Source organism: Spinacia oleracea, chromosome 5 (genome assembly GCF_020520425.1).
Source record: "Spinacia oleracea cultivar Varoflay chromosome 5, BTI_SOV_V1, whole genome shotgun sequence".
Classification (NCBI taxonomy): Eukaryota; Viridiplantae; Streptophyta; class Magnoliopsida; order Caryophyllales; family Amaranthaceae; genus Spinacia; species Spinacia oleracea.
Genome location: NC_079491.1, coordinates 26,378,667 through 26,395,388, shown reverse-complemented (window position 1 = coordinate 26,395,388; position 16,722 = coordinate 26,378,667). Strand labels below are relative to the sequence as shown.

Genomic DNA, 16,722 nt, shown 5'->3' with positions numbered 1-16,722 from the left:
TACGTGCTAAATTTTCTATGTGAAAAATTGTGCTAGCATCCTTCGGAGCCTGGTTAGTTTCTTTGTTTGATCGATTTTTTATTTATTTAATCGTTACCTCCTAGTACGTACATTAAACCTATGTCTAAAAAAATCGTGAACTTGATTTCGACTTCATCAAGTTTGTATTGATCACTAGCTCTTATACACAATACATTTATTTCTTTTTTATGCGTCGGGAAAAAACCACGAGGCCGGGAAATAATATAGAAGGGGTTCGATCTCAGATTTTGGGTACCATCTTTTAATTAAGGCTTTAACCAATTAAGTTACTCCTTCCGTCCCTCAATTTTCTTTACGTTTGATATCATGCACGCAATTTAACGTATAATTAATGAGGAGTTAAGATAATATTTAGTGTCCAACCTTATGGCTTTTTCACCGTTTAGGACCTATAATTTTTTTTCACCGTTTGGGACCTCATTCCCTTTTTCCGGTCAAATTTAACTAGAGTACCTTAAAATGTTAGGTCATTGGGGTAAAGGCTTAAATTGATTTCAAATTTTGAGGATTAACCTTTTTTGTTTTCTCATCTTTCATGACCCGGACTTTATTTTTCACCTTTTGAGATCTACCTAATTAGGGTTTCATGTAATTCAAATTATTAAAACTTATAAGTATTGACAAAATAAGCTCAAATTGAAATAGTAACTTAATTCACAAATTTCTCCCATAAACAAATTGATTTGTGCAATCTAAAGAGTACAAAGACGAATAATTATTCATAGGCCGGTTAATCCTATTCTATATATTAAGTAATGTTATATCCTTGATCACAATTGTTTATGTTTTTATCCCTTGCATAATATATGATGACAATTAATGATCCTTTCAATATAAGTCATACGTAGGTAACTTGATTTGCTTAAAATTATATGATAACATTAAATTACATAATTCAGCTTTACGTCCAAAATTATTACTAAGCAATTTTAATGCAAGTTTGAGTAATATCAATAATGCTCTAGAAAAATGTAGAAATAGTGAAAATGGATTTATTTCAAGTGAATTAGGGTTTTGTTCATGAGTTAAGCTTAGATCATACTAGTCCTTGTTTGTCTTTTGAAAATAAAGGCAATAGGGTTGATGCCCATTATTGCTCAAGTACTAAATGATTTATGTATAACTCGATCAAAATTCATCAGCAAATTCCGACTTTAAATTTTCTATAACATATTCAATCAATTGTTGTTGGATTATACAAATTAAATTTCAACTATTAAAAGTCTTAGAAACATGAGAATATTATCTATGGAGTTTAGAAAAGACTACTGTAGAGTTTAATTATACGAAGGTGCTTAAAGAAGATGAATGAAGAATTATGATTGCGTTCTATTATTATTCAAGTGTTCAAATTTACTCTCTTTTTTTTGCATTTTATATATATATATATATATATATATATATATATATATATATATATATATATATATATATATATATATATATATATATATATATATATATATATTTTTTTTGTAAGTAATATTCCATGTAGAAAATGGGGAATGAAGCCCCAAAGGGTGAAAAAAGTTCGTGTCTTAAAAGGTGAGAAAATCAAAAGGTTGGAACCCAACTTTAGCTTAACTCATTATTCAAGTGTTAAAATTTAATTTTTGCTTATTATTATTATTATTATTATTATTATTATTATTATTATTATTATTGTTTTGTAAATAATGTTGGTAGGTTATTGGTAGGTTAACCACTTAAGCTATGGTTAATTGACCAGGAAATGAGAATAAGGTCCCAAAAGGTGGCAAAAAAAATTTGGGATCCTGAAAGATGAAAAACCAAAAGGTTGGACCTCAACCTTTGGCTTAACTCAATTAATGAGGATAAAATTATTTTCATTTTTGTAAAATGCAAATATCTCCATTCGTTAATCATGTTTTCACTTTATTCAAAATCCATTTATTGTTTTTTTATGGATAAAGTGAAAAAAAATTATTCTTTATTAAAAAAAACAATAACACTTCAATCCACTAACTAATCTAACAACCAATAAGATTGCTTTATTTATTTTTTGAACCAATTAAGACAAAGTAAACAACTTGTTATTTGAAAGGAAAGATTCTCAATGTAAAAACAAAACGTGACACTTTAAACGGACATCAAATACAAAAAGAACAAAACGGGACAGAGAGAGTAGTTCATTAGGTAACTAACTAGTTACTCCCTCCGTTCCTAAATATGTGTCATATATGTTTCTATAAATAGCGTTCTCTTATAAGCGTGTTTTTTTTTTCTATTTTTGAACATACATTTTTTTCACTTTTTCATACACTTTTCTCACTTTTCCATAAAACGTTATTAATTTTTCTTAGACATTTTACACTTTTCTCACTTTTCAATCCTCACATCCACTTTTACTTGTACTTTATCAATAAACAATTATCTTTTTTATTTTTTATCTAAAAAAATACTCCCAATTATTGATTTTCTTACACGTACATTTTTCATTTTTCTCAATACCCACGCATTCATCCAAATATGACACATATTTAGGAACGGAATGAGTAATAATTTCTACTCCCTCCATTTCTTTTTGTTCTTTACGTTTTCTTTTTTGGGTGTTCCAAAATGTTCTTTACATTTCCTTTTATATTATCACATAAATGCTTTAATATTCTATTAAAATTTGTGTCTAATTATTATTTTAACCAATTAAATTCATTGGGTCATTTAATCTCTCACACTTTTTCATTGGGACATTAAAAAAAATTCATTTTCCCAATATTAGAATTTTGATAAAAGTGAAAACATTATAAATAAACGTAATTTGTTTTGTTTAAATAAAAAAAATAAAGAAATCTCAATGCAAATTAATTAGTCGTTAATAAACGTATAAAAAGCCAAACGTAAAGAACAAATGAGAGAGTAACTCTTAGCACGTACATTGGTTGGCTCCTCAAAAGAGCTCTTGGAGGGCTCTCCACTCTCTCTCTAGCTACCATTATCTCTCTACAAGATACACTCAAGAATTCATTCCTAAAAACACCCAACATTAGTTGGTTCTTCAAATGAGCTCTCTAATATTTTTTTTTTACCATTTGGTGGTCCCATGTCAATTCTTCATTTATTTTATATATATCAAACAATGTTAATATTTATTGGTAATAACTAATAAGTTAAGTAATTATGACAGAAAATTTTAGGTTACTGCAATATTAACAATAATTAGATTTCATTTTCAACCAATGGGTTAAAAAGAAGAAGACAAAATAATTTTAGTTGCAAATAAGTAGCCCAATATTAGGCTTGTTAAATAGGGAATGAAAAAAGAAAAAATAACCATTATTGTAGATTTTCCTTAAAAAAATATTAAACATATTAGTTTTTCATTTTATTGAATCATAAATATTAAATGTAAAAAAGTTACTACTTAATTGTATTTTTACCCAAAGTTACTATTTACTTTAAAAAAGTTACTCCTCAATTTTCAACAAGAACCAACTCTTGGAGGGCTCTTGGGCAAGAGCTATCTTGAAGTAGCTCTCCATAAAGAGCTATTCAAGAGCCCCTCAAGAACCACTCAAGAGCCCCAAAGTTGGCTAAGAGCTAGTTCTTGTTGGAGAGTTACTTGAAGAGCCACTCCAAGAACCCCAATATACATTATATCAGTGGACGAGACTTGTACGTATGTCTATTACAATAAAGTTTCTATTTTCTAATAATGAGAAGAGCTAATCATTCTCTTTATTTCAGAAGAACACTGATAGAGTTATTGTCATATATTAGAGCATCTCTTGATTTGTCTATGTCGTCTATTGTACAGACATTAGCCACATTGCACAAACAAACCACCGTATGAATTGATGGAGTACTTAACTAGTGTACAAACGCCTCCAATAATTTCTATTTGATTCTCCATCATAAAGCATTAAAGCCTAATTACACGTAAGTACGCGGTTAATAAATATTCGTTTTTTCATGTGATTTTATTCCATATATGATATAACCTATAGTGTTCTATTGGAAAATTTGTAATTATTAATTCAACCTTTGCCCGGTTTTCTTTAATTAAGCCTACCTATGCGATATTTCTAAATAATCCAACTTTTATGATCCAACTACTATTATTAAGCTTGGATGACCGGTTACCTGCTACAAAGTCATGGAAAATTTGTAATTATTAATCCAACCTTTGCCCGATTTTCTTTAATTAAGCTTACCTATGCGATATTTCTAAATAATCCAACCTTTATGACCCAACTACTATTATTAAGCCTAGATGGCCAATTATCTGCTACAAAGTCAACGTTAAAAACGTTGACAACCTAAAGTTGGTTTCCCTCCTAAAATATTGGACACGTCATCATCACTTGCCACCTAAACAAGGATTTCATTTTTTTTTCAAAAAACCCTTAACCCTTCTCTTCTCTGTACCGTGTTTCAATTCCTCTCTCCTCCATTACTGCTGCTTCAACCACAATTATACTGGTTCATGACATCATCAGCGATTTTCTTGTGGAAATAGGTGACTTCATCCACGCGCATTCAAATTTCGTCTCCAAAATCGTACAATTGAAGGTGAACTTACGAACCTTAGCGTTTTTGTTCCTTTTTTGGTAAATTTTGAATTTTGGGCTTCCTTGATGGTCAGTTCGTAAAAACCCGAGCTGTTGCAATAATATAGTTTTTTTTTATGTTGTGGGATGTTGGTTATTGTGGTCTTGTTGAAAATTTAGAAAGAAAAAAAAACCTTGAATTTGAAGAAGATCCAGATCCAACAGGCAATTGCTTTACCCCAGTCATAGAAATTGCTGATTATTTTTTATGAACTTCGAATGGAGAGGTATGACCGTATGAGGGATCGACAATGGTGGAGAAGAGGTAGAAGAGAAATAATTACTAATTTTCCTTTTCTATTTCGTCATCAAATACCATTTCCGTACTTCCTCTACTTATTTTGTCCTTAGAAGATAACTTATACGAGTATTATTATGTTTGCTTATCAATCTGATAAAATTTCTAAATCAACCAATTCTCAGTTGTTAAACAGACAAAAAGACTGGCCATATTTTTGTCTCATTGTGATTTCTACGTTAACAATAATTTTATATAATTTTATTAATTATTTTTAGTGTGAAAATAACTTAGGATACAAATTTGACTGGAAATATTTATTATGGTGTGCGCAATTTGAAGTATGAAACTGACTGTTTGGAAAAATATTGTGCGACAACTGCAATTTTAGTGTATGATCACAAGAGCATAACAGCAGTAATAAGTGTTAATTTTACTTCATAATTTAACAATAGATAAACGTGTATTAGAACTATCTGTGAATTAACGGCTAGAAGGAAAAGTCTTTTCGCAATCGTAAAAGTAATTCAATGTTGAAACTTGTAACTACTCCGTAGTACATAATCAAGATTATGTTGGCCTACAAATACTCTGTAGTAAATAATTATGGTAATTAGCGGCTGTGATGGTTATGTATTCAGTTTTTTTTTTAAAAAAAACAAATTACGAAAAATTAGAAAACAAAACAAGTAAAGTAGATGTTGGCTTTGTCAGCTCGTGCGCATGTTGAACCCTTTGCCTATCCACTTTGTTGATACAACATCATTGAAAAGTCTTCGCTATCTTCCAAATCTCAACGATCGTCCAGATGAGATTAATATCCGCCACCTCAATTGATCTTAGTAACTCAACCAACCGTTTGGAGTCTATAAAAATGGGAACCTTCCAAACCTAGCTTGAGACGCCCAACGCAAACTACGTAGACAGGCCATGACCTCAGTGTGGAGAGCTGAAACCGCATGAGCTAACCTAAAATTCGGTTACTCGGATAATGTTGGTTATCCAGACACGAACCCATACTTGCATTCCTTGTGTCCTTGTACCATGATACATTGCACCAATCACCATTATCGTAGCAGGTCCGTGATCTTCGGCACCCGCTAGGATTACCCTAGAGAAACTTAGAGGATAGATAGGATCCCTTATGGAGGATGGAGGAACCTTAAGAAAGGAAAAAATTAATGCTACAAAATTTCATGTTGATCCAAACCTATCTTAATAAAGATATGAATCGTCGACATAGTAGTAGAAACCCCTCTAAAAATGCGGTTATTCCTAACCCACCATAACCCCCAAAGTGTACTTATAATGTAAACACTTCTTGGACTATTTTCACCATCTTGACGTTGAAATAGTCGGATATAAAACAGAAACCATTCTGAAAACGACATGGTTTCATTCAAATTTGACTGGATAGCGAGTGAACCACTCCTCCGGACTTCTTGCGCTATATTGCAAAACCGGAAAAGATGTTGGAGATCCTCTTCCCTAGCACTACAAACATCACACAACGTTGACACCTGTATACCCCGTCTTTCTAGATTGACCTTGGTCGCAATCCCATTGTGAAGTAGTTTCCAAATGAACAATTTCCATTTCGGAAGGATGTTCATGGGCCATAAGGTCTTGTAGAAAGCAGACATTGTATGTAACCCACATTCACTAGAATCCTCTATTGCTAGCATAACATATGCAATTTTAACTATGAGCTTATCTGAATTATGGAATTTCCAATAAAGGAAGTCCTCAGCTTCATTTGAGGGAAGTTCCATTCCCACTATTGTTCAAGCATCGGAGAAATCAAAATAGGATCTAATCCTCTCATGGTTCCAACCTCCGCGAAAGGAAGAATGAAGCGATGAATTTTCCAATCCTTGGCTTGCATAAGAGTAACATTGGAGCTGAAAACTGGAATATCACCATTCACCCAGTAGTCCTTTCCTACAACAATTGTTTTCCTGTTACCAACTTTCCAGTTATAACCTCGAAGAATAAGGTTGGATGTTGTGTCCACTCCTCGCATTCACCAAGAAATACCCCGTTCTTCCAGCAAAGCCCGAATTCTAGTCCTGAGGGGCCTACTAAATTTTTTATAACCACCTCAGCAAACATTGAATTAGGGTTATTATGAAGCCTCCAAACTTGTGTCATAAGTAAACCTTTATTCAAGAAATACGAACTCCGAATTCCTAAATTGCTAAGACCCCGAGGTAACTGTAAAATGTTCCTATTAACCCAATGTATACCTTTGCTTGCTTTACCGGCCCAAAAAAATCTTGTAATAATATAATCCAGTTTTGACGTAATTGACATAGGAACCTCCATACAGCTAAAACATGGGAAGCCATTGCTATTAGAATATTAATATAATTAATCAAAATTAACTCCTGGGATTGAGAAAGGTTGCAAGAATTCCAAGCTGAGATCTTCCCTGCAACCTTATCCACAATTAATTGAAAATTAGTATGTTTCTTCCCCGACAAATGAATTGAAACCCTTAAATGTGTCCCTATATTCCGAACCAACTCCATCTTCAATATCTCTTTAAACTGCAGACGCTCAGCTGTTTGAGCATTAGGACTCACTTTGAAAATGGACTTTTGCTTATTAAGTTGTTGACTTGAAATTCCACAAAGCGCTGTAGAATATTTGAGACTATACAACAACTTGCCTTTGTAGCAGTGAAGAAGAGAAGAGCATCATTCGTGAAGAAAAGACGAGTTATTTGCGGGGAACCTCTTGTTAAGTTATTTGCTATAAACTGCCTCAGATCATTACCTAACTGCAACATTCTAGGAAAAAAAATCCATGCAGAATAGAAACAAAAACGGTGATATATATAGGATCTCCTTGACGAATTTCGCATCTAGGTTTGAATTGATCTGACGTATGCTCATTAATTAAAACTTTGTAGGATACCGTAGAAATACACTGATGAACAACTGAATCCAATGCTATTAAAAATCATACTTCGTATCCTCTAAGAACCTGAAGAAGGAAATCCCAATGAACTCTGTCGCAGGCCTTGCTCATGTCGAAGGGGAGAGATAGAGAAAGCAATTAATTTGGATTTCAAATGACGATATTTGAGAGTGGCTTTCAAATTCCAGCTATTGGACTTAATTTTACTAGGGTTGAATTTAAGCCAAATACAAATCCAAATACTTTTAATTTCCAAAGAAAGGATTTGAGCCAATTCCATCATTTCAAATGAAATGATAGTATCTAAACATACCATTAATTAGTTAAGTTTCATATTTTGACCTTCACTGTTTTTTTTTTCTTTTTTTCATCATTGTTGGAGAAAATGCGACGGAGAAAAAAATCTTAATATCTTAGAAAAATGTATTTGTCTCACAATGGGGAAAGAGGTTTTGCCTCATTTAAATAGTAGAGTGATGTTTATATTGTTTGAAGTCTTTCTCTTAGTGATGCGGGCTAGAAGGAGGCATTCCCTCACATCGCCCCCCTCCAGCCGGTTTGAGTTCGTGCAACAGATTATAGAAGGCGAGAATCTGACAATTGTTAAAATTTTGCAGGGACATTTTCTGTGCCCGTAAAATATTTAACTGCTAATGAATAATGCTTGTCACCTACTTCAGCATTTTGATTCTGCTCCATCTCAAATGTTTACAGTGAAGCTAACCATGTAACAAATTATGTAGCTTATTTAGCACGACAATCGGCATACCTCTAGCCACCAGGACGGATGTTACCCTTCTTATGGACGCTAAACTTTCTCTTTTCTGCCCCTAGTATTATGTAACATCATAAAACATCTACTTCGTATATTATATTATGTAAAAGCTAACTTTTGAGGAGTTCGGTATCAACCCAAAATACATAAAATGTTCTTACTTTTAATGTTAGTGTAATATAAGTGTTTTGTACATATCTTGAGAAATGTTAAGGACACATCGCGTATATTTAAATTTAGTAATGATGAAATGAATATAAGATATCATTTATATCCACCAATAATTATGTGTTTTTTTTACTTGACAAAATAATTAGGTTTTAAAGGATAACAAATATGGCATTTATATATATAGTTATAAGTCATAAGTATCTTATCTTACATAAGCTAATTAAGAAAAACCTCTAATTAATACATTTGGGTTAAATTTGATTTTGTGAATATAATTATGCATAGGTGTTAGTTGGTCACTTGAAACAAATTTGGGGCTGTGATAGCTCCTAAGCATTTCAAAAGGACAATTAACAACCTGCCACGTTTCATCCTTTTTCCTTTCTAAGTTACAAAAAATCATGGAACATATTAAATCTTTTACGTTATGCATATACAGTCGATCACGTTGTATAATATCTTCTCTTGGCTTATGTTACGTACGCACATTTTTATTAAATTTATCTTTATGAACAAGTAACAACACGACACTACTGGTTATGCTGGCGTTATGTTTATGCCAAGTGAAACAATAGACTACTTATGACTGGAGGTTTAATCACATAATAACAGGGTTGTAAACTTGCAATACAATTAGTATTAATTAGCTCATTGTGAAAGTTTATTTAGTGCAAGCATATTGCTCATACTTGGTGAGATAGCGGTATAAGGCCTTGGCCTAATGGAAAATTAGACACGTACACAAGTTTAAATTACTAACACGGCTTTATTCCATTTGTAAATATAATGCTCTTGTGACTTATTCAACTCAAAAAAAAATATTACTCATATTCATAATATATAGTAGGAAAATTTATCCTCTTATATGAGATCGACCTATATTAATATAATGGTCAAAAGATCAAATTGACTAGAAGTCCGGAGCGGAAACGTAACTTTATAAATGGGTTTCTTTACCAATGAGGTCTTAGCTAGCCTAGTGCATGATTAAAATTGAATGTCTGTCTACGATATGTTTCAGGTTCGAATCTCCTCCTCCGTTTGTAATTTACTGTAGTCCTGGTGGCTCATTTGCAACAAAAAAAAAAAATTAAAAATAAACGTGTTTCTTTAAATGTTATTGAATTTAATGTAGTCTCACGTACACGATCGATTGTTAATATAGTGAAGTATGTTGGTACCCGCACATGCATAATGCATGCATTATATTGTGAGATTATATATAAAGGTGAATCTTGTTACGAGTGTATGAATGTGAATCTTGAATATTATTTAGGAAACGAAATGATCAACTTGCTAAGATTAGGATAATCTCTTTGATAACACTTAATTAAAAAGTTTTGTTAGCACCGTTTATGACTAATGAGGTCTTGCCTATTGGTTAAGAAAGAAGGTTTTTATACAATATGTCTGATGTTCGAATCCGCGGCCCCTTCCTCGTTTATCAGAAAATTTGCCGTTTTGTGTACGTGAAAATGGAGAAGATGTTATTTGGATTTTAGTAATTGATATTATTGTAAAGGCTTTTCTTCACCAATTAAACATTGAAAGTAAACAAGCAAACCAAGATTAATTATTTCTGCAAGAAAAGTAGTACATACTTACAATGCGAAGAAGGGACACTAATGCGCGGGTATAGATATATAGATGGAGGTCAGCTATTTGGTTATTTGGTCGGTGTCCATAAAAAATAATTAAGAATAATTAAGAAATAAATATCTCCCATATATACGCAAGTACGTAGAAAGAAGCTCAAATATACGTTGATATAATTAAAGATTGTTGGACTAATTTGCTTTGAAAATCATATTTATTCACATTATTATGTGTATGTGTGACACATTATATTATACGCCATATAACTATTTATAGACTGATTAAGCGTTAATAATTATGTTATATTGTGAACCACACAAAATAGTATTGTTTATTTGAATGGTACGTAATAATTTACTGAAAACAGGAAAATTAAGAAATTGATCGAGGATGACGCTCGTCTTCCATGAAAAATATCTAGTAGTATACGTATGGGAAAAGGAGGCAACCCGAGTAAGTGATTCCGCAACTTGTTTGCTTAAAGCTTGCGTTACGTTTACATTACATTGCCTAGACTAATTGGAATCGTCGCATGGAAAATCTACTAAATTCATATCTTGAATTTATTTAATACACAAATATCCTGCTTGTGTCTCGATCATTAATTTCATTTTGAATATATATATAACTACATGTAGTTAAACTACTGCGGCCAGCTTGTAAATTCTAGTTTTGATTAAATTGTTAAATCTTGGTGTTGTATTTTGTCTATATGCCTCTCCAGTCTCGGCACACCAAGGGTGTAAACCGTGTAACAGTATATGTATTTCGTCTGAAGAGAAGGCCATAGTAAAATATGTTATTTTTTAGCAGCTAGGGTAAAATAAAGGCAAAATTGATACAAACAGTTCCAACTAAGGACATCATTCTTTAAACAGTCTCACACTCTCACCTACTCCCTCCGTATTTATTTAAGGGATACATTTGGTCGGACACGGGTATTAAGAAAAAGAATCGAATGAAATAAAGTAATAAAACAAGTGGGGTTGGTTAGATATTTTAATAAGTAAAACAAGTAGGGACCATGTCTTTTTAGGGGATGAGTGATGGGGTGTACTTCTGAAATTATTTGTTTAATAGGGTGGTGGGACATAAGATATCAACGCGCGGATGGTGCAGGGGCCTGCACGTAGATCTACGTGCACCTGCACCAAAACTCAAAAAACAAAAAAAATACAAAAAGAACGAACAGATATTGGCCACATTACACAAACATACCACCGTATAAATTCAAACTTCTAGTATAAAAGCCTCCTATACTAATTTCGATTTGATTCTCTAACATTTTTAATTCTTTTGACAAAAGCAATAGGGAGTTAAAATTAAGGAAGAGAGAGAAAGTCTTGAGAGAAAAGAAGAAAATTCCACTTTGAGTTCCTCAACCCTAGTTGAGAATGGAGGAGGAGTCGCCTCCTCCACCTCCTTTACAAAATAATGTGGAGATGCATGATGATGAAGAACATGGAATTAACAACAAGCATGCAATTTCTTCAACGCATATCTTAGGAAATGATCAAGGCAATTCAGAAACCAGTAATATTTTAAGGCTATCAAATAAGGTAAGTTCATTATCCTTTCGAGAAGTTATCTCTAAATCTACTCAATGGTTCGAAGAGGCGAAGAAGATCGTGGTATCTTCAAAACAGTAGAATGAGGAGGACGAAAACATAGCTCCATAAAGCGAATTTGTGGTGCAATTTGATAAGAGCACCTTAAATAGATTAAGGTCTCCATGGAAGCTCACCCTAATGGGGAAATGTTTAGGTCTCAATCCTAAATTGGCTTTTATGGATTCTCGTGTTAGATCAATGTGGAGAATCAGAGGATCTTTAGAAACTATTGATGTGGGAAAATGGGTCTTTCTCTATAGATTTTCTTTGGAGGAGGATTATGAACGTGCTCTTTTTGGGGGTCCATGGTTTCTCCTAGATCATTATATTATGATCACTACTTGGAGGCCAAATTTTAGACCGTCAATTAATGAATTTGATAAAATGACGATCTGGGTTAGATTTGCAGAATTACCAGTTGAATATTATGATAAGTATGCTTTATTCAGTATTGCTAGGATAGCAGGAACACCAAGAAGGGTAGATTATGCGACTGACAAATTAACCCGGGCTAGATATGCACGTGTTTGTATTGAGATTGATCTTCAGAAACCTTTGGTGACTAAAGTGTGGGTAGGTGGAGATTGGCAGAATATAGTGTACGAAAACATAGCTACTCTTTGTTTTCACCGTAGCATTATAGGCCATACGAATTTAAATTGTCCGACTAAGAATGTTTCGATGGATAGAGATATCCGTCACGATCTCACAAATAAGGATAAAGGTACTACCCAAACCTTAGATAATAGTGCCAACCAAAATATAGATAATACTATATTACATAACAATGATAAGGTTTTGGGAAGGGAAGAAAGGAAATTAGGATTGGAGCAACAAGATTACGGCCCTTGGACTCTTGTTTCTAACAAAAAAACCAATAATAAAACCAGATTTGATAATTCTAGAAATAGGGTGAGCAACTCGAGAATTAATGAGTATGGAAAAAATAAATCGACAGTGTTTGATGCAGGAACAAATAACTCTTCTTCTTCTTTGCCTGGGAAAGGTAATTCAACTTCCAATTCTAACCAATCCAGGGAAAGCAATAAAACAAATCCTTTTAATTTACAGAATAATAATGAGAAAGATTTGGGAGATTTTTTAGCTAAGAGCTGCGGAGAAAGGAACGAAGAAACTCTTCAACACGTGGCGCAAGCTTCAACTCAATTGGCTTGCTCTCCATTGGTGGAATCATCTTTCAACCCTTCACCTTCCTTTTCCGCCTTGGTTTTAAATACCACCTTAAACCACCAACTTCCTCGGTCTCTCTCCTCTACTCCAATTTCTACTGATTCCAACTCTTCTCACCTTTCATCTTCTCCTCACCTTCATTCTGGTTCTCTCTCATTCCCCCATGGAACCGGAGTTTCAGAACGAACAACCGGAGATTCACAACTCACCACCTCCAATAACTTACCAGCGACGCCCAGTGGAATTTCGGAAGAGGAAAGATCACTCAAGGATTCCAGTGAATGTTACGCCCATCTTGCCGGAGGACTCATGGGGGATGAAACCTCCAAAAACAATGAATTTGTTCCCATCTTCCCCGATCATGACATGCAAGACCAAGGAGAGGAGCTCGGCTTCGCTGGAGGAACTAAAAGGAAGCTTGACCCAGTTGAATACTCTCAACTATCAAGCTCGGTCATTTTATGCTCATCAACACCACCAATCCTTCAACAGGAACTTCGGCCCGAAATCAACGATAGCAGTGGGACCTCGACAGCAATACAATCAGAAAAACTGGGAATTCTCAACAACAATGCAAGGGTCGGTTTTACAAAGACAACCACTTCCACCACTACCAAGAGGGGTACCAATAATGCCCTTACGATTCGAAACTCTAGGTCAAGACATGGGGCACAACGATCGCCTTACAGCAATGTACATTTCAAGGGAGGAGGTGGTGGGTCTTCAGATTCAAGCTCGCTACTGGAATCCGCCCCTAGCCCAGCGCCAAATATTCACCTATCTAACACCGATTCGATTGGAGGAAATTCCCAAACTAGGAGCCCCCCAATTCTGGAAGGATTGGGAGAGCTACTTAATCCGTCAGCCATCTGATTCTCAGGGATTGGTAAGAATCAACTCAGCTTTAATTAAACCTGATGTACAAATGAAAATTTGCATGTGGAATGTTAGGGGTGCAAATAGAAACTTATTTTTATCGCATGCAAAGGAAGTTATTTTCAACCAAAATCCAGATATTTTCATTTTTCTTGAAACAAAAGATGATGGTTCTAGGGCCAGGGAGACCATGATAGCTCTAAAGTTCTCAGACTTCAGGGTGGTTAGACCAGTAGGGACTAGAGGGGGAATTTGGATGTTTTGGAAAAAAACAGTTGACATGGTCCTTTTTTATGCTGAAAATACTTATTTTCATTCGCTTTTTCATTTCAAAAATCTGGGGAAGGAGGGTCTAGTAACAGCCATGCATGCTCCTAGTTCTTCTAAGGATGAATTCAGTCATTGGAATTCTATTCGTTCAAATTTACCTCCTAAGAACACTCTGTGGCTGGTTTTGGGAGACATGAATGAGATAACCAGTCAATTTGAGAAAATAGGGGGTAGACCATTTCGTGTGAATCAAGGAAAGGATATGGTGAATTTTATGGATGACGATAGGCTAGTGGATTTGGGTTTTAATGGCTGTCCTTTCACCTGGACTAATGCGAGGGATGGCCAGAATCTCATCCAAGAGAGACTTGATCGTGCACTAGCTAACTCACCATGGATGGAGGCTTATCCACATACTATGGTTCATCACTTACCTCGCACCTTTTCTGATCACTCTTCTCTTTTAATATCGCTTTCTAATATTTCTGCTACAGGACCTTTTCCTTTTAGATGTAAAGAAGTGTGGTTATCACACCCTGATTTTACTAATTATTTTGTTAGCAATTGGAATCCCCCTAATAATTCTTTTCTGCAGGGAAGAGAGGAATTTCTTAAGTCTATTCCTATTTGGAATTATAACATTTTTGGCAATTTAAAAAAACAAAAAAATGAACTTTTATCAAGAATTGACGGAATACAGATTGCCTTAAGTAAAAATTATTCTAGATATTTAATTGATTTAGAAAAAAATTTAATTCAGAATCTCAATGATATTTTACACAAAGAAAGATTGATTTGGACACAAAAATCGGGCATGAACTGGAGAAAATATGGAGATTATAATACCAAATATTTCCATATGATAGCCAATATTAAGAAATCTAGGGGAAAAATTTTAACCTTAAAAAACAGTGATGATGTGTGGATTACAGATCAAACTCAACTTAAGGACATGTCAACGACCTACTTTCAAAAACTTTTTACTACTACTCGTTTACATGGTAATTTATATTGCAATACTCATAGTACTTTACCCATTAATCATGAGGAGTACAACTTTTTGAATTCGCCTATTTCTATGGAAGAAGTTAAGAACAATCTTTTTGCTATGAGTCCGATTAAAGCTCCCGGACCGGATGGGATTTAAATTTTCTTTCAAAAACATTGGACCCAGTTAGGAAAATTAATTTTTGATTTTTGCAATTCTTTTTTTGTTAATGGGATGATTCCGGAAGATATAAATCGGTCCTATATTGCCCTAATTCCAAAAAATGCATGCCCGGCTACCATTGCGGAATTTAGACCTATAGGTTTATGTAATACGATTTACAAACTTTTCATTAAAATTATCTCTTCTAGATTGAAATCCATTTTAGGAAGAATTATAAGTCCGTTCCAATCAAGCTTTATCCATGGTCGTGGTATAGAGGATAATGTTATTCTTGTTAAAGAAATGGCTCATCACTTTCACAAAGTTTAAAAAAAGAATAAAATTATGGCTTTGAAGTTAGATATTACTAAGGCCTACGATAGCTTAGAGTGGGACTTTATTAGAGAAACTCTTATTTACTTTCACTTCCCTTCAAGGATGATTGATCTTATTATGACTTGCATTACCTCACCATCAATTTCAATCCTTTGGAATGGTGAGATTTGCAATGCTTTTAAACCCTCAAGGGGAATTCGTCAGGGAGACCCTCTTTCCTCTTACATTTTTGTTTTATGTCTGGATAGATTGTCTACTCTTATTGAAAATGAGGTTACTTCTCGTAATTGGAAGCCTATTGCTATCACAAAAAATGTTAAAACTTCTCATGTTTTTTATGCGGATGATGCTTTCCTGTTTTCCTTTTCAGTTTAGCAGGAAAGGATTATCTTTTTAACATTATGGAAACCTTGAAAGCTTTTGGAGATACTTCTGGTTTACATATTAGCATGAATAAATCGACTCTAATTTTCCTTTCCAATCTTCATCACTCTATTAGAGAAGACATTGCAGGAGATTTTGGCTTTAAAATCTCATCTTCCTTTGGAAAATACTTAGGAGTAGATATCAGACCTAATAAGTTGAAGATTTCTAATTATCTAAATCTGCTAGATAAATCTATGGATAGGGTGAGGGGTTGGCAGGCCAAATTACTAAATATGGCGGGAAGATGTATTCTAATTAAATCGGTTTTAAACTCTTACCCTCTTTATGCCATGCAAACTAACATCCTTCCATCTTCCATTATTTATGCTTTGGAGAAATGCTGTAGGAGATTTTTATGGAACAAAGTAGATAGGAGTAAATATATGTCCAGACTTTCTTGGGATAAGATTACTAGACCTATTAACAATGGTGGATTGAGAATTAGAAGATTAAAAGAATGGAATCTGGCTTTCATGGCCAAATTGGGATGGACTATTTTAACTAATTCTGATAAACTATGGGTGAGAATTTTAAAAGAAAAATATCTTAAA

At 33.8% G+C, this 16,722-nt stretch overlaps 1 protein-coding gene across 1 annotated transcript; it reads left to right on the top strand.

The window, feature by feature from the left end:
• The first annotated feature begins 14,038 nt into the window (after positions 1-14,038).
• On the top strand, positions 14,039-15,406 carry LOC130461373 (uncharacterized). The gene has a single exon (XM_056829457.1). The coding sequence runs from the start codon at positions 14,039-14,041 to the stop codon at positions 15,404-15,406; it is 1,368 nt and encodes a 455-aa protein (XP_056685435.1).
• The last annotated feature ends 1,316 nt before the right edge of the window (positions 15,407-16,722 follow it).

Bases quoted from the DNA above. Each gene is read 5' to 3' on its own strand.
- LOC130461373 (XM_056829457.1), top strand. From the start codon at position 14,039: ATGAAAATTTGCATGTGGAATGTTAGGGGTGCAAATAGAAACTTATTT.